At 39.2% G+C, this 19,020-nt stretch overlaps 1 protein-coding gene across 6 annotated transcripts in view; it reads left to right on the forward strand.

Annotated features, from left to right (window-relative positions):
• Positions 1 to 19,020, forward strand: part of frmd4a (FERM domain containing 4A) — a 150,464-nt gene that overhangs the window by 58,761 nt on the left and 72,683 nt on the right. For 5 of the 6 annotated variants that reach the window (XM_066723725.1, XM_066723720.1, XM_066723722.1 and 2 more), the window contains exon 2: positions 18,445 to 18,510. In XM_066723725.1, coding sequence (XP_066579822.1) covers positions 18,445 to 18,510 — 66 coding nt within the window. Of the gene's footprint in view, positions 1 to 13,853; positions 14,403 to 18,444; positions 18,511 to 19,020 lie in introns of those variants that run through there. The other variant, XM_066723726.1, reaches the window with a different exon arrangement.

Raw genomic sequence — 19,020 nt, forward strand, 5'->3', positions numbered from 1 at the left:
AAAACTGTAGTATCTTCTACAGCCCCCATGAAACCAAAATCATCTTCAGTAAAGCTGGATTAGCATTTATCTGTAGCATAAGAAGTGTTCGCAGCCTTTCTCTTAATATGAAAAGGCACATGCCAGAGGTGATGCTGCTAAGTGTTTAAAACCAAATACCAGGAGCCAGAAGGCTGAGGTTTCGGATCTCAAGCATTGATTTTCCATTGCCCCCGGAGGCTCAGAGGCGAGGGGTAGGTCATTTCACTCCATTATGTCTCGATTCATGCTCGTTGTAAAAGCCAACTAGAAATTGGTAGAAGTCGTCAAAGGAAACAGAATATGGCATCTTACTCATGCAGCATGCAGAGTACAAGCTTTTTAAGTTACAGTAGAGCAAAAAGAAAAACACAAGAGTGTTACCCTGCGGTCATCAGCGGAATGAAAACTGTGGCTTTAGAAGATGACCCCCAACCCGGGTTTACAGGCCCATCTTCAAACCAGCCCTAATCTCACAGAGCCCGGGGGCTCCTGAGGGCTGCCCAGGGTGTTATGTCACAGGAGAATTGGGACCACCTTTGTCCGGACAGCCAAGTGGTGAAGAGGTGGAGGTAACCGCCTAGCCTCTGTCAGCGCTTCTTCTGTAGAAAAACACATTAAATCCCCTTGAGCTCGAGCACATTATCCCTTTGTTTTTGTAACTTGTTTTTCTGATGAATGATTATTTTCTTCCTGCATACATAGCCTCCTCCTCACCATGGGCAGCGTCCTGTTTTATGTTTTATATGTAGCTCACTTTTTCACCTCCCTGAGGTAGAACTTGAAAATGTTGTCTTTAAATTATGCACAGAAAAAAGAAACAGCAACTAAAATGTATAGTTCAATCAAAATGGTGTGATTTAGTTTGATTATTTTTATTTTTTTGCCCTTCTAAAGAATTGTCTAGATATAAAGTGCATGTCCTTATGCACATTTATATTGAATTAAATGTGCAATCCCACAGGAAGCAAAGCAGAGTTGGAAGGATGCAGTCTATGGAAGCAAGTATTCTTTCAGGGATAGTTTGTGGCAAATAGGAGTCATGCATGTAACAGAGGAAGCTGTATCAGCAGAGATGAAGGGAAATAAAATAAATACATCATCACTCAACGATTGCAAACCTTACCTCACAAGTGAATGGCATGATTGAATTTTACAATTTGAGGAAGCTTTTCCCTGCTCAGTATTCCCTTCATGTATGAAGTGTGAAATGAATTCTATACCGGCCAGCAAGAGTTGCAGGGCTAGTTACCAAAACCCATGCACTTTGAAATGAAAACATGCTCTTCTTTGCACATGTCTCCTATAAAGCAATACATTGAAAATATGTATGCATGGGGCAGGGAATGGATTTAATGTCACATTTGTTATGGGTTTCTGCTTGGAAATCAAATAGTTATTTTCCCTAGTGTGGGTCAAGGAATCTGAAATAATAAGACTACTAGATTGAATGACGTCTCCACTTCTGGGGTTCGACTCTGGCCAGTTGGCCAGAATCCCTTGAACGTGAGACAAATACTGCACACAACTTAATTTACATAAAGATTCAAACAATTTTGTTTTGCTCTATAAAAATAAGTAATTTCTATGCAGTATAGTGTACAAATAAGATAAGCTGGAGCAGGGTTTTGGAGTCAAAAAACATTTTATTATAAATCACATATGAGAAACAGAGCAGTATTTCTGATAATTTACACATTCTTGATGTGCCAATGATGTTTCGGGACACTTTAATGCTAGTGGTGCAAGTTTCACAGGATGTAAAATTATTTTTTATAGTTTTGCTATATTTACCCAGCAATGAAACACAACACACAACATTTAAACCACATCCTGGACCAAAACCATTTGAAATGGAGAGAAAGGGGGTTGATTGTTAAATGTATCTAAAATAATCACCTAATCCTTGTGTGTTGTTTATATTAACTTAATAGGTCATGTTATGATGGTGTTTCTTATAAGAGATGTTATTCTGTGCAGTTTGCACGCAGCCAGAACCGCTTAGTTTCATTTCCGTGGTCCTCTCACCCAAACCTCACAAGATTACATCTCTTATACGATGAGAGATATACAATAACTTTTCCAATTTGATGGTTTCTGTGTGCTCATCTTCTTTTCCTTCTTCAAAACATATAAGTGTTACACAGGTCAGTTTTTATTTCATATGTACATTTTATTTCCCAAAGAAACATTTTGAATAGATCATATGATTGAACACTTCAGCAGTCATAGGTAAATCTCTGGCACTAAACTGGGAGACCGAAGCTGCTGTGAAGGCCTGCACAGTCTCTTTGCACAGTCAGTTCGATGTGCCAAAAACCAAAAGATAACATCGACACCAGAGAACGGTATCAATATGAGTGGGTGCTTTGTTTTTTTAGACTGTCATCCTCCATCATTACCTCAAAAAGAGAAAAACACAAATAAGAAAATGAGCCATCAGGAATATTATGTATTGACAGTTCCAGTAAATACTATATATGGATCAAAACTTGCTACAGTGGGTTAAATTATTATGAAACAATACTCATACAAATCTAACTAAATAGACATAAATTTTACACACAGCTAATACTTACAATGTGATGAGAAAAGACACTGGATAATATTGTGTGAAATGACGCTGCTTGACAAACAGTATTTACTTTCATGGATATGATTTGCAAGCAATTAGGATTAGGATAAGGTAATTTAGTAGGTATAAATCCTGTAGCTTTTGACCTTTAAATATAAATGTATTTAAAGCAATACTGTAATAACGGGGAGGAATCTATATAGAAGAAATGCCTTTTAGTGTTTATATATAATCAGAATTTTAAACCAATGCTACCAGGAAGCATTTCGAAATGATATACCATAACATTCTGACTTAACATTTATTGTGTCCTGAAGACACTATAGTTTGTACAGAGACCATTCTATATGTGCGCTGAAGCCCTTAGAGCTGTTTAAATAAGTACTGACTAGTCAATATAGTTAACTGTCAATCATATTTATCAGGATTTGAGGCTGGGGAATGTTTGTTTCTATGTATGTGTATTTTTATTCTTTCGCATATTATATTTTGTTAGTATACTTTGTTTGCTTACTTGGAGATAGAAAACAACTGCCCCATGCCCTAAGGGTATGAAATCTGGGACTGTATTCCAGATGTGTTCACAGAAAACTACAGGTTCTCTGTCTTATAATATATCCTTAACTGTTCTCTTACATTATACCTCCAAAATCTCTGACATTTCCACTGTGTATCATGAGCTTTCAAAAGTGTTAACCACCATTAAACTCCATTTAATTTCAGGAGTTTTGGCACACTCAGTTTGTTAGTTGTATGATTAACCGATAATGATGTCTGCACTTTAATTTAGCACCTGGACCTGTACTGAAAGACACTGACTACCTCTGTCATAGCTGTGTGTATATATATGAACTTGTTTGATTTTGAAAAGAGATTATTAGGCATTATTAGGCGAAAAAGAAAATATTGATATGGACTAAGCTACCTTATATATGGAGAGGTCTTCTCACTTTATGCTTAAGCACATGACATTGCATTAGGACAGCCACTAAGCAGTTCATGCCTATCATTTCCATGTCAAATGTGTTATATGCTAAGCAGATCACCTTTGTTATACCCTGACACAGAACTGTACATGTAGCACTGAAATATGACAGTTTATGCTCATGAACGATTATTATGATCCAATATAATAAGGCATTCTACATTTGTGAAACATGTACAATGTCCACAGATGATCTCAGCTGATATAATAGATACAGTGTTTGTGTATTCCACACATGTCATCCAGTCCAATTGAGTGTAGGGGCACGGAAAAGAGGCTTGACAGGCTAGTTGGTTCAGTACCAGGGACCCCTGCAACGTGTTTAATGTTAATTATTGCTCACTGCTGTCAATGCTGTCATACATCCTGCACAAGGGTCCCCTGGGAAGTGGAAAAACAGCTTTACAAAGAGCCTTTAATACACCAATGACAACACTAAAATACTGCCCGTACCCATTCAGGTCCATGGGATCATCTAATGAATCAGCCATGAGTTCAAGGTGGGCTTTTTATTTTTTATTTTAAATTTTTATTTAGAAAGTTTGAAAACCCCAAAATTGTATATAATATAACTATAGACATTGCTTATCTGTATTATGTATGTATGTATGTATGTATGTGTGGGGGAAATATATATATAATTATTTTATTTTTTTTAACCATTCTATTTTTCACTTCCATGCTGATGTTGACATCTTGGCAATTAATTTTTAAATAGGAACTATTAGCAGTGAACTGAGTGCCTGAACTGATACTGTAATAAAAATGTTAATAGTACTTTGACAGTCATATCCATTTGGCTTAAAGGCCAATAAACGGGTCTTTTATGATTTCCATAACCCATAAGGCTTTTTATATTAGAGGCTGCTTGATCATATTTTCAGTTTTGAATATACCCAGGATGGGAGCATCACACAGATAAATATAGGAGATGAGTGCTATTTACCTGTAGATCAATGGTGGAGAATGGGTGCAGTGTTGTACATGGAACTGTGTGAAATGTACTGAAATGTAATATAAATGTGTTGTTATGAGTAACTGTAGTTCAGGGGGCTCAGTTTCTTTCATCACAGAGAATGGATAGGGAACATTTCAAACTTTTAATAACCGCAAAGAGTCGATTTACAAGCACACATTCAGAACCCAAACACAGCTTTGCGTGTGACAGATCCTTCTCTTTATATTTCATGACAGAAGTGGGTCAGTGTCCCACACCCTCACATCTGGTTGAGCATTTCGCCGTGGCTTAAAATGAAATCCACGTTCTGGTGATGAACTTCCCTGAGCCTGCTTATGTTCAGAACTCAGCACTCAGCGTTCCATATTTCTAATTACTTTCTACGGCACTTTGAAACTTCATTTAGATTTAGGAGAGAACTTCACATTGCCTGCGCTATTAATAGCACATGATAACATTACTTTCATTTTTGATCCAAATGTTTCATGACATTTCCTGTGTGACTCAGTATTAAAGTGTATGATTTCATTTGGTTCTGTGCGGTCTTTTTTTTCCTTTTTATTTTTGGAAAGGCTGTGGCTTTGGGAAAAAGCAGAACTGGCTCCCTGGCTCCATGCTGTTGGCTTCAGTTGTATGGTTCTTCATGTGTAGGTGTCTTATCACTGCCAGGTCAGTAACAATGTCAGCGTTTGAAAGCTGTCCAAGTGTGCCATCCAATCTGATGCCGTAGTTGGAGTTTTCCACAGCCTTTCATTTGAATTGCTTTGAGGAATAATGCAAAGGAAAACAAGATAAGATCATTAAAATCTCAAATAATACTTCTCTGTGTTAGTAAGCCACTTCCAACCCTGTTTTATCTTCTGGGCTGTTGGGTTCATGCGCTCAATCCATACCTCTCATGTCTGTGATTGAGTGCATAACCCACATCATGTATGGGGACTGCCTTGTCATCTGCATTCAAATAGCTAAAGGTAAAATGTTTGTATCTACAGTGCTCGGAGCCACACATTTGAAATCTGTTTCTCAGCATGGGGTTAATCCACATGTTCGCTCCTGTGAGACACATGGTTTGTTTAAGTCAAAGAGCTGTGAAGTCTAAGTTATCTTGGCTACTGCAGGAGCAGGTCCCCTTACATCTACTTTGGTAAGCCTTGTAGTAAGGTAATCCATAGACATTTGTTAAATGATTATCAGCTAAGAATAGGTTGCTTTCCTGTCGTTCCGGTTTATTTTGAGATGTCACACAATAAGAACCAAACTCCTCTTATAGGTATATTATATTAGAATGTGTCCAAATGTTAAAAGCAATTGTGTTTTTATATCCCAACGCTTGCATGTTTGCTGCACGTGTCACCTGATTAGAGCCCATGCAGTGAGTTTTATACTGAATGTCCTTTGTATAATATATAAGGTTTCTTCATCATGCCAATAAAAAAACGATTAGTGCCTGAAATAATGTATGTTGTGAAAGAGTCGGCTAGGCCATTTTTTCAGTTCCAAACACGATGTAAAAACTGCAAGACCTTCGCCAAAACAACTACGTGACCTACCTTCATTGTGGCTGAGTGCTTGTGTAATGCATTTGCTGGAAAATATGCATAGTTTTGTTCTCTACTGGTTTCAAATGCACTACTTTAAATTCTCCGCATTTACAAGGCCCTGTTCGGAGGTCACAAAGCACATCCCCCCAACCGAGCCTTCAGAGAGAGTGTTCTGACTCCCGAATGGTCCTTCAAGCTGACACAACACTGAGGCTAAGAGCACTTTATAGGTTAGTGTAATGGAAACAAAGAGCTTTTTTCATGTTAACAATAATAATAATAATAATATATTTTTTTATTTTTAAAGCGTTTTTCAAGAAACTCAAAGCACTGAAATGTTAAATAACTGAACAGAACAATCAATGCTTTTTAATTCTACTTACTGTGTATTGTCTTCGGACTTAAACTTTGAATATTGGTCAGAATAAATACTTCTGGGGAGAGACATGTTCTCTGTAAAGGGGCCTGTCATGCGGACTCTCCCAAGAGAAATCAGCATTGACCTACAGTGTTTAATTTCCTATATGTGTTATCATCCTACTATCACAATACACAGTGCTGTTAAATATCAATAACCACAAACAGACCGAGAAATCATTATATTTGACTTGTCAATCTATATTGTCCAGGTGTACGTCATTAAAATTCTTTCTTTGCCCCTTTCATTTTTTTCATGATGGACACAATGAGGTTTTATGTACTCGCAACTTATGCTGGGAGAGAAATAACTTGGGGTTGAACTTCCACTAGGAGTGTAAAGTAAATTATTTCCTCTCTGAGAAATCAAGGTGTGAAATCCACGTGCTGTCAGTGTTATGACTTTGAGCCAAAGTGTCATGTGTGGTTCCAGTGGCCCACGCCAATATACAAACAAGTGTGAAACCAGGTCTAATGGTCCTCCCCCGCTTTAAAGAAGTTGTATATATATAAGGTTTGGGCCGATTGTGAATCGCACTGCAGCTAAGGGTTTATTTAAGAGAGGACAATGACCTGTGTCGATTTGTGGTCTTTCCTTGCTGTGCTTTGAAAGATATGTCAGTTACACTTAATATCTCCAAAGCAAACAAGGCAGCTCAATGCCATTTTCTATGGACTCACTTAAAAATGTAGAGAGTCCGTTTCCAAACTGCAAGGTCAATGAATAATTCCTAACAGACACTCAGTAAATCTAAACTCGATATCAAATCCTTCATGACAGTATATTATCCTATAACAACAACCCAGCAAATATATATTTATAAATTAGCAGAGTGGATTTTGAGCCGCCCACATTGTTTCTCTACTGCTTGTACCATTTCCTGCTGTTTTGTTATAATGGATTTTGGCTGAACAGAATGTTGCCTATATTCTTTTCTCAAAGCACCTAAAGGCCTAAAATTTCCATTAAGAGATCCATTTCAGCAAATGTAAAACAGATGTGTTGCCTGAAATGCTCTCATCCTATCAGTAGGCCAGTGGCTTTATCAACAAGCTACAGACTCATTAAGTTCCAAATACAAGCATGTCTTTTTTTAATGGAATTTGAAGAATTTATTTTAAAAAAAGAGAGGCTCTGGAAACGCCTTAAGCTTTCTTTGCTTAAGTGCATTTTTACTTCTGTTGTGGAATAAAAGCTTTTTATTGGCCCACGCAGTTTGAACATTATTGGATGCATACAGTTTACTGCAAACATCAAGGCACAAAAACATTTTATTGTCTCAGCAGCTATTTCAATGGAATTTAGAGATTGACTGGGAAAAAAACTAAAAAATATTCTTTGATGCAGCAGCTTAACAAGTAGGTGCAAGTTTGAATACTTAACAACACTGTTGTAAACATCTGGCTTCAATAGGGCTTTAAAAGTTCAAAAAGTACAATTCCTACACTGGTCACGCAAGGTGTATTTATAAAAGTCAGCTAGAAAAGCATGAAATTAGTTCCAGAGCTTTTTGCCTTGGTTAAAGCATGGCCGGCTCCTGTGGTTGATTTCAAAAACTACAATCTACAGATATAGGTAAATAAATAAATTCTTACATTTCGTAATGCACTAGCATTATGTGTTCTGTATGATATTTCTTCCAGACCATCAGCAAGCAGAAGCTCTGGTATCATTGCTAACTGGTAATAATGTGGAATGTTTCATTAAAAACAGGAAGGTTTTGATGGTTTTGTTTGTTTGGTTGTTGCTTTTCATACATTCAATTGCAATATACAACATTTTAATAACTCAGTTGCTGCATTTCCGACCTGAACATATCATATTTTCCACGTGTATATTTTGTTCCATAATTTGTAATCCTGTCATTCAATTATTATAACATTATTTTTACTGGAAAATGTACTTTGTAAATAAAGAATGTGTAAAACATGACACAGACATGTTAGGATGACAGCCAAGGATTTTGTTTTTAATTTAAGTTGAAAAATAGGTGTTTAATTTGTATTGTCCATTCTTGCACAGAGGGAATTGTGCTGAGGAGTAAAAACCTGAGGAAATCACCCTGTTAGTATGAAGCTATTATTTAAATAATTAATAACATTTTTAGTATATATTATAATCACAAGTAGCTTCATTATTGGGGTTTTTATTCAGTTGCTAAGTCAACTAAAGGATAAGAAAACAAGCATAATGTCTAAATTGATGTTCATAACAAAGAATTAGCTTCTAACCCACGGCATGTGGAATGTCATTAAAGACAGAATATGCTAAAAACAACAACACACAAACAAACAACCACTACATAGAGGAGATTAAGAAAATGGTAATATTCTGTTCAGGAATAACTAAATAACTGTAATCACTTTACAACAAGGACATAAACCTCAGGTTTCCCACACTATTGAGAGAGTTGTTTGAAAGAAAACAGAATCTCTTGAAACATGTTTCTGATCATCATGAATCTCCAAATGAAGGCTAAGGCAGGGGCCCTTCCTACAAGGGGTTAACACTGTATACACATGTTGCTGACAGACTGAGTTCAGATGATGTTGCCAGAAGAGAGATACAACTGGACTTTCATAACCAATGTGTTTGTTTGTCTCTTTTTGAATTTTTACATTTAATATCAGAAGGCCCCCTACCTGGCCCACACAGTCCGAACCCACCGGCTTCCCCCTGAGGTTGTGCAATGCTCACATCAAACCACTTCAAGCTGCTTCCCTGATTTGATTTCATATTGCATTTCCTCAATTGAAATGCAGGTTTGGTTTGATTTTCTTTCTTTCTTTCCGATGTATTTAAATTAAAAACCGTAGCGCCGTCTTCTACCCACCGCATAGCGGGACACGTTTTCTGTGGGAAACAAAAGTCATGTCGTTTATGAAGAGGTCACCAAGCGCACAATTCCTCAGCTGCTTTATGAGAAATGCGACTTGCAACGCAGGCGAGCTCAAGCATTGCCACAGGGATGAGTCTGACTGAGCAGTGGATTAATCCTGTGTGACTGCCAAGGAATATATTTCACTATAAATACATTCCATGGGGACCCAGCCATGAAGAAGGAAGTTTGTCTACAGTATTTGTTTAACAAAAACAAGACTCTTATCATTCATCCATACACATAATTCAACACTCCACATTTGTAGATTGTTTGTTCGTGGTGGTTACTATCACAAAACAAGGCACTAAATGTTGCTGTTTGTGCGACTTAATACAAGGAGACTTTTCAGTCCACTATGTTATACAGTATGCTGTATTAAATGTAACTCAAGGCTACGTGACCCAGTTATTTCACTACATAGTTTGGGCATTAGCAGAGGAGGGAGGGTCATTTTAGTAAGATTTATCTTCTGACAGATTTGCATTTCAGAAAAACTTGTTATGAAAAGCTGAGCGCCACCCCGTCACTGCATAGAAAGGATTTCAGGATTTTAGAAATTAAGGCTGCATTTGTCAGCTGGACTATCGCTGAATCTATCCGAAGGTTGATAGTGGATTTACACATTTCTTAAGGGTTGGAATGTGTGATACTTTACAGAGATTATGGGATTATAGGCATTTAGCTGTATGGAAGATATAAAGATGGTGCCATAAATGTAATTGTAGATTGTCCAATGAAAAAGACTATAATAGTGTATATTTAACCTGTATATTGTTTTCCGGTGATGACTTTTCTAATAAAATATGCCTCTGGAATATAGGCTTCTGTTCGAAAGCATATGACAACATTTTGAATGAGTACAGAAAAGGAGTTCAGTAATACCTTTGTAGTTTATATGATGGACATGTTTCCTGCTTTTAACATTGAGTCAGTTATAAATTGCTGTGAAATGTAGTCACATTAACCAGGAAAGCTAGCCTGAGGTTTGTGTTATTATGAAGAATAAATGCGTGCAACACAGTAAAGACAATTACAGTCTTGGCATGGCGTACCTGCACTGCGGTGACTCAGGTAGTCACAGGTAATTAGCAACAGGCTGAAACCATCATCCAGAATCAGGTCATTTTTCTGTTCTGCAAGGATCAGCAGAAAAAAAATATTGTATTAATAAAACCGATCTCCCTCGCAGAAGATTTAATTTAGTTTTGGAAAAGACTGGCGGACTACTGAGCAGGGGAATAAAGTTAGGAGGTAAAATTAGACAAAGGGCGAATTGGCTATGAAAATATCTGAGGCCCAGAAGTTCTTTTGAAGTTCTCTGGCTTTTGAAGGCTTAACTGGAAACACATTGCTCTTCTGTGCAGCACAGATTCAAGATTTTCCAATGTTGGATGTTTATTTTCTTGGAATCCTTATGTGCATTACGGTCGCCTTCCATACAATGAACTCTCAAATAAATAGAAAGCAGATAAGCAGTTGCATGTATCTGGTGAACGTATAATTCTTATTTTAAACAGACCTATATGTATTTATGCATCGGACACATGCACATGTAATGGTGTTTTACGGCTGTTGTTGTAGAACACATGGTCTACAAAACAAAACTCCAAAAAACTAAAGCACTATTATAAGTGCCTGTGAGATTTCAGTATGAACTGTTAGTTGATTTTATGCAGTGTCCATAAAATAAAAAATCAACAGCACACAAAAGTAAGTGGGTGTAAAAACCCCGACACACAGTAACAATAGACAGTCAGCACACAGTGTTGGTGTAGAGGTGAACGGAATTGTGGATGGCACTTATTTCATGAACACGGGATACTATTTGCATATGAATGCACATAAAAAATAACTGTTCATGTAAAAAGTAGGATTGTGTGAATAAATAATGTGGTTATAAATAACTTACTTGTACTCCACTGTGATAAAGCCTTTTAAATATATATTGTGAAAGCAATGTTTTGGGCAGCTTTCCATTGATTTTGATTAATACTGTGACTATTGAAACCTGGAGAAGAAGAAAACCAGTTTTTCATGATCAGATTTCACTTTGGTGTAACAATCCTGACGATTTCTTCAAAATGGTTATACGATGTTTTTTTCTTGTTGCCAAAATAGCTTCCTTATGATGAAAGATGCCACACAATTATTGTATTTATTTACTTTGGTGTCCATTGTACAATCTAAAGTGAGCGTGGATTATTACTGTCTACCACTGCAGTGTCAGAGGTTAGACACTTCCCAGCTTGTATCAATTACAGCGTTTGTGTTGTCTTTCACCACTGTAGGTTACCTTGACTCCGTGTGCCTCCCCTGGAACACAGAGTGATCCTCGCTGCCGAGCAGAGACCACTTCCCCCAAGCCCGAACGACTGAGAAACCAAAACTCAGCATGTTCGCATTGGAAACACAACTCCCCAAAGGGAAATCCTGCTAGTGCCATTACATTACCCTTAAGTGCTCTGAGGCACTGGGCTGGAGTGCAGCTTTTTGGATTTGTTCTTACCTTATTTGTAGTCATAAATCTCCTTGAATTGAAGAGAAATCATCACCTCTTGTTAAACCCATAACCCCACCCACTCGCAACCCCACACAGCCCCCCCGGCTTCCAGTTTTATTATATTCTCTGTATTTTCTTTTTGGCTGGATCCCGAAGCTGTTTTGAATAGGCTTTTGGGAGCTCTATGGCTTGTTTCCTTTGAAGTTTATTTTAGATTTTTCCTCTGCTGAGAAGTATCATGGGAACCTGGACATTCCCATCCATTCCTAATAGCCCCCACTGCAATCTGGGTTTCCTTGGTTCAAACGTTCAGCCTCCTGCTCACATTTTAAGTCAAACAACAGGGGCCTTGTGACAGCAGCCTACAAAACCACTTACTTAAGGAAGCTGCCAACAATGAAAAAAAAAATTAGTGTATCAAAAAACATAGCCATCATCTGGAGATGTTTAACTTGAATGGCCGAGGTTCCGTTTTGCTGGATTTTGTTAAGTCATACCAGATGAAGTATTACCCGTTTGGAGACATTACTTAAAGAGAAATCAAATACACTTTCAGTTACGGTTTCAATTATTTGTGCACCGTTTTTAGTCTTTTGTGCAGGGGCAAGTGCATGGCAGTACTTGGCAGAATAGAAACGAGGTACTTTAGCCAGCGCTGGACCCGCAGGGCTATTGTAGAAATCTTTGCTGTGCTGTCTCTATAATGCCTGTTCTCTAAATTTAAAGAGATACCCTTAAATGTGCATCAAGATGTGTTAATCTTATATACACAACACAACTTTACTGTTTCCTATCATGTTGGGTGGCTCCAAATGCAAAACAGTTGGGCAGATATACTAATATGGCACCAACTGACAGTCCTCTCCTATAAACCACAGTTGGCTCCATAACGCCTACATACTCAACAATATATTTTGTTTTCTTTGCCATCTTTCTAGTCCAACTAAACACATGGATTAGCCAAAATTATCTTTCAATCTAACAGTATGAATTAGTCAAGCTTTCACTTCCATACATTTAGAAGTTCTACCCTCAGATTATTGTTGCTTTTCGGTACAGTTGTGTCGATCAGTACTTTGTAACAGATCATTTGTTTCTTCAGTTATATGATACAGTGATAGGTGATGTTTTCAAACTCTGTGACGGCCAGATGTGCCAAACCAAAAACAAATCTAGAAAAACGGCCGTCCTAAAATTAGGTTTTAGGTTAGCGGTTATAGGGGTTATGAATGTTATTGAACTTGGCAATGGTTTTGAACGTTGGTTTCTTTAGCTCAAAGACACACATCTTGCCAGATGGTAAAAGCTTCATTTTGCAAAGTGTTTAAGACACGCCTCAGTGCAGATCAGTGCCCATTATCTCTCTGCCAATACAGCAGTCCTCCGATATGATCATGGCATTATCACATTAAAACTAAAATTGCGTGAGAACCCCACTACAAGAACATGACACCCTTTGCCTCTGCAAACAGCATTTTCCCCCAGTGAATGCTCTTTAACCACAGTCAACAGAAACAAGCAAAAAACGTATCCATTAAAACATTTCACCACATACTCTCTTTGCTTAGTCCCCTTTGATTGAATGTGATTGATCACATTGTTTACCTTCATCTGTGTTAGATTGGCATTTGTGAAATGAGCGCAAACAGGAGTTTCCTGTGTGCAACAGTGTATTGAACATAAGAGCACTGGCCAATGCAGTCATTACCCAAAATCCCACATGCATGGAAGAATAACAACGAGAGCTACTGATACACAGCCCTTATGTTGCCAAGCTTATATCTGGTGCCTATATCTATATCTGGGCTCAGTTTGTTTTTACTGTTATGCATTGCAGTTTCCCATTAGACTTGGCTTTTCAGTGTGCAAATCCAGATGTCAGTCAGTGGGCTGGTCCTCGGCGGCTCCTCACACGGCGCACCCGCCTGCTGTGTTTAAGGTTGCAGTTTCACATGACCCAGCGTCAGGAGCTGCAGGGTTTTTTTTTTTTCCTTGGTCTCCTTTCCCCTCCTACCCTTCCCCCACATCCAGCCTCATTTCACTTCAAGTGTGTTTTTCGTCTGCACGTGAACCGTTTAGTCGGAGGAAGGAGAGGGAGAGAGGGAGAGAGGGAGAGAGGGAGAGGGGTAGTTGCAGAGCAGCAGCCGATCCTGGCGCGGTGCTTCTCTCGGTTTGCATGTTCATAGCATTTCGGGTTGAAGGCGATCGCCGCTTGGGATGAACAGTGCAGTGGCGCTGCCTGGATCCGGGCCAGGCTCTTTCTGAAAGAGATGGGATGTCTTGGCACTGTGGCCGGGCTGCTTGTGTGCAGTGAGCGAAAAGAGAGGAAGGGCTGTGTCTGACTCCAGTGCACAAACACCGGCTACAATGGCAGGGATGCTGCCGTCCTCCTCTTAGGCCAGAAGCGAAGCCTCCTACCGGGATTGGGGTTTTGGATGCAGCCTCTGTTGGATTCATTATTAGGGGTCATCGGATTGAGTGCGGGCTGAGGAATTGCATGCTGCTGACACCCTGAAATCAGAAAAGGTAATAATATGTCCACGTCTGATTGCCTGTCCTCGGTACAGATCGTGCATGGGAATCGGTGCTGTGAAGTAGTTCAGTGGCTTGAGTACTGCACCTCTTAGGAGACTGCACAAGTGGACGGTCATTGTGGGTTGAATGCAGCTGCAGAATTATTGTGTGCATTTGCACCCCCAGAATAACTCCCAGCGTGATCATCATCATTCATGACAATTTAAAGAAACCTTTTCTCCAGCAGAGGCAGCCAATCGCTGCAGTATATATAACGCGTTTGAAAGTTGCCTGGGTAATGCTGGGGCGAGAGTAGTTTCCAGACGTTATTTCTTTCTGCTGGCACGGGTTCCCATGCTTAAGAGTCGCAAAATAACACATTTGCTACGGTGCGCAACGACGCTGGCGCCCTGGTGGGTGTTTTGCATGTGTATGTAGTTGGCTGTTTGCATATTATAATGCATACTGCACTGGCTTTTTTGCATTTTGTGTTTATAGCATGCTGCTTCGTTCCCATGAAAGAAGAAACTAACACAACAAAAATCGATACATTGTACTGTACGAGTGTCAATCTGTCATCAAATAAAAGGGTTATCCGTAAGAAAGTAACGTATTTGGAAAGTACAATTGTTGCATGCTTATACATAACGGCAGATAATAGAAAATAAGTGCTGGGATGTTAAACTTGAGCCACTCCTGAAAAGCTGATTTGAAAACCGATCCGGGTTAGTAAAATGAGTTACACACACATCTATTATTGCACACAACACTCGTTTAAATGTTGAGTAGACTAAATTATGTCCATAAAACCAACCAGATGGAAAGTGATGGCATCGGTGTTACAGTAAAGGTAGAAGTTTTAGAAAAATGCAGGCACTTCCACACTGAAGCGCCCCACTCTTGCCCGAAACTCGGGTGACGTCACGTCCCAGCAGCCCGCACCGCAGGGCACCCGGGTCAGCTGGTGAAGGCTGAGGACAACACAGATACCCCACTGTTCACACAAGTCACTCAGTATGCTATTGTTTCAGGGGTTTTTTCTTATCATTAAACTTGCATGTGTGGTAGCACTGTATAAAATGACTAGCCCATCTTAATTGGATCCCAGTGCGAGCAGCAATGGAGGGAAATCAATTAATTTAATGGCATCTTCATTGTATGAACAGGTTTGTGGAGGTTTACAGATCAAAGCAGAACTCCCCCCCCCCCCCCTTCATCAGTCTGCAGGAGCCAGCCTTAGTATGCATAATTAAAATAGTTTGTAATATTTTGTTCAGCTGTCATTGTAGAAACTGAGCAAGGGACACATACACATAATAGTTTTTTTTTTTTTTTTGGTACGAGATTGTTTTGTGGGTTATTCAAAAGGACTGCACTGGACATCCTTTCTGTTTCATATAGGAACCCATAGAAGAACAAAGCCAAAGCAAACTCAAAACCCAAACAGACTTTACACAGGCTTCATTGTTTGGCTTTTAAGGTTGTTCAACAGCACTTGTTCCCTTCAAGCATGTCCCAGACTTCAGCGCACACACCAGGCATCTCGCCGTGCTGAGATGAATTATCGGAAGGGTGAAGAGTTTGCTAATTCACATTCCATTCAAGGAAACTGCGTTTGTTTCCCCCAATCATTGCAGCAAAGGATGGAGACGCATGGATAGACTAGGAGGAGTCTATGTATGCCTTAAAGAACTCCACTAACTAGCTTTGTTAAATGTAGTTCTTCACAATCTGACTGTAAATATTTCCATTATATAATTGCAGATGGCTAGATGTAGTTTATTTCTTTAATTCATGTGATGTATTTAATTTTAATGCACTATTTGTTTATCAGCTTCTTTTCTCATGCTAAGATTTGATAGCCGGAAGTATGGAGCACATGTGTAATGTCATTTTTTTCCTTACTTTATTTATTTCTTTACATTTGCAAACTTTCCCCAGATGTTAAGGAAGTGTGAGCTATTTAAAGCTCATAGTGTGTTAAATCAGCATGTCTTTACACCGTCCCTGCTGTATCCGTGCCATATGGAATATGCTTCCTGAAAGCAGATTTAACCAGATCACAAAAATGTACTCAAGTCCCCAACCTGTGATGAAAACATTTAACTGTTGTAGTCCTTGCACTGTCTGTATTATGAAGACAATCAAACTCAGCCTGATTGGAGGATGGAAGTTCTTAATGTCTAAGAGAGAAAAATCTATTTATATGGGAGAAGCCACGTGGTTCCCAGATTTTTACTATTCCCATTCCATATGTGCTGATTGCCAGCGAGGGGAGGTTGATAATCCATTACTCAGCCTAATCACTGTCATCTTCTATGCAATAGCAGTGCAGCACTTTTCTAACAGTGTGACATCTGTTAGGAGAGCACGGGTAAACCATGTATACACAAAGCACATGTCCCCACACCTAACCAAATCAATGCATTAAAAGGTCATTTCTGCTAAATCTGGTCATAAGAGTAAAACACGCGCAGAAAGTTGCAAGAAGCGTACAGCGCGTGGTCTGTGGTTGTAACATGTGCTGCGTCTTTGGCCATCAACAACGGCAGTGGCGGCTGTTTTTGTTTCCATGTGAATCCCGGCCCTGGTTATGAATGCCTTCGTTTCGGATCACATCCCTGCAATGATGTAAATGTCTTTGATAGCGATTTCCACACAATCGGATGTCATTTCCATTTTGTTCAGCGGTGTAGCAATTGCGGTTCTTACTTCGTTGGCCAGAGGTTTTGAAGTTGTTCAGACGGCCAGCCAGAATATTGTGTGTGTTGCTTGGAACTCTGTCAGCTAAGATGTTTGGAGAAGTTTATAAAAGTCCTAATTGTTTTATTTGTAGTGATTCTGAGTGGTGGTTCTGTGTAGATTGTCCTGGGGTATATAGTTTATACATTCCCCCCCCTTATTTTCCTAAAACTCCACAAGTTTTTGATCTCGTTCACTGTTCTGTATTTAAAAAGACCCACGGTGCCCAGTTTTGTCAGCGCATGGCTCCAGACATCAGAGAAATGTGGCAATTCAAAATAATCAAACCCGCTATGGAGAGAGTATGGTGGGAAAGTTGTTTTCAAAGCTCCCATGAAAGCCAGCTTTATTACAGTCCTTCATTATCGTTATCATCTCGGAGCTTTTAAACCAGAACATGCACATGAATTACTGATTTGTGATTGCCGCAGAACTCACCCTCAAAAGCAGTGTATATTGGGTATGACATCCTAAACAGGAATATAATGCAGCTGCAGAATGAATGGCCTGCCGGTGAGGAGCTGACATTTATAGAAGGTCTTGTTTTATAAGGGATTTCCTTGGGGAAGAATGCCAATGGTTCAGATTTCCTGTGCATGTCACAGTCTTTTGGCAATTACTGCTATTGGGACTATTGTTTCTGCTCAGAAGAATTTCATCAAGTAGAGGGCTGCAAACACGTATAAACACGACAGAGCTCTCTACATGTTTACTGCAGACACGACAGATCGTAGACCGTGCCCGACTGTAGTTGGAATTGTGATTGTGGTCAGCTAGTTTTTTTCCAGTCAATCGGGAAGTTGTTCTATAATGTAGAGAGCAAAAATGGGAGATCAATCAAAAAAAGGTGTAGTGAATACTGTGGCTACTTTATGGAGAGTAATAATAAAGCAAAAACATGTTTAGAAGCTTTGTGTATTGTATAAACAATGTGACCTGAACTGAGAACACAAAGTTAAGTATAAATGCTCAGAGATGAGTGAATGAGATGTAGCTTAACTTACTGTTAGCTGCTGCTTTTCAACTAGTTTGCCTTCCATGTTGGAGAAATCAAATTAGTTCACTGGAATCATTAGTCAGGACTTCATACGGTCCGTTCTAAGCGATTCCTAATTGCAGCAAGTCTGTACTGCAGGGCCGCGCTTGGGTGGCGTGCTCTGAAAACGCATGAGCTGGACCCTGCGGCTTGACGATGATACGATAGACAGGGGCGAGGATTTACATTCGCGTCACACGGCCTCAACTTAATTGTCACAGTTGGTTTTGTCGGGCCGAGAGCAGAGGCTAATCTCTCTTGTCTTCTCTCTTCCAGATGACGGAGGGGCGGCGATGCCAGGTGCACCTCCTCGACGACAGGAAGCTAGAACTTCTTGTGCAGGTACAGTACTGGCTTGTTGCTTTTCTGAATTAACCTTTGAGAACATCACAAACATTTAACAGGCTTGACAAACGTATCTCTGTTTACCAAGCCTCTGTATGTGATGTATGTCTCTCTTATGGGGTAAATATGCCATGCTTACAATTTTAAAATAGAAATGCATATAACGTCTGCACAATCCACAGTCCTGTTTTAACTGCAGCATTGTGGTCCAGAATTGAAGCAAGATAAATAAATAAGTAAATAAATACATACCACAATAAAACATGTTTTTGAATGCTTATGTTCCTTCTACTAGTTATGCAGCTGTTTGAAATACAAAATTTGACTTTTGTGTTTAGATTTTCCTGATCCCCTATCACTGGGAGCGTTTCCCTTTGGTGTATTTTCACTAGTCTTCCCATTCCTTTTCCTCCTCCTCCAACGGTTATAATTGCACACTTCCTGTAGGTCAAATCACTGTCTGCTCAGCTCAAAGTGTTGAGCTCTGTGCTTTCCTTATAAGGAAAC

Source organism: Amia ocellicauda, chromosome 15, assembly GCF_036373705.1.
Source record: "Amia ocellicauda isolate fAmiCal2 chromosome 15, fAmiCal2.hap1, whole genome shotgun sequence".
Classification (NCBI taxonomy): domain Eukaryota; kingdom Metazoa; phylum Chordata; class Actinopteri; order Amiiformes; family Amiidae; genus Amia; species Amia ocellicauda.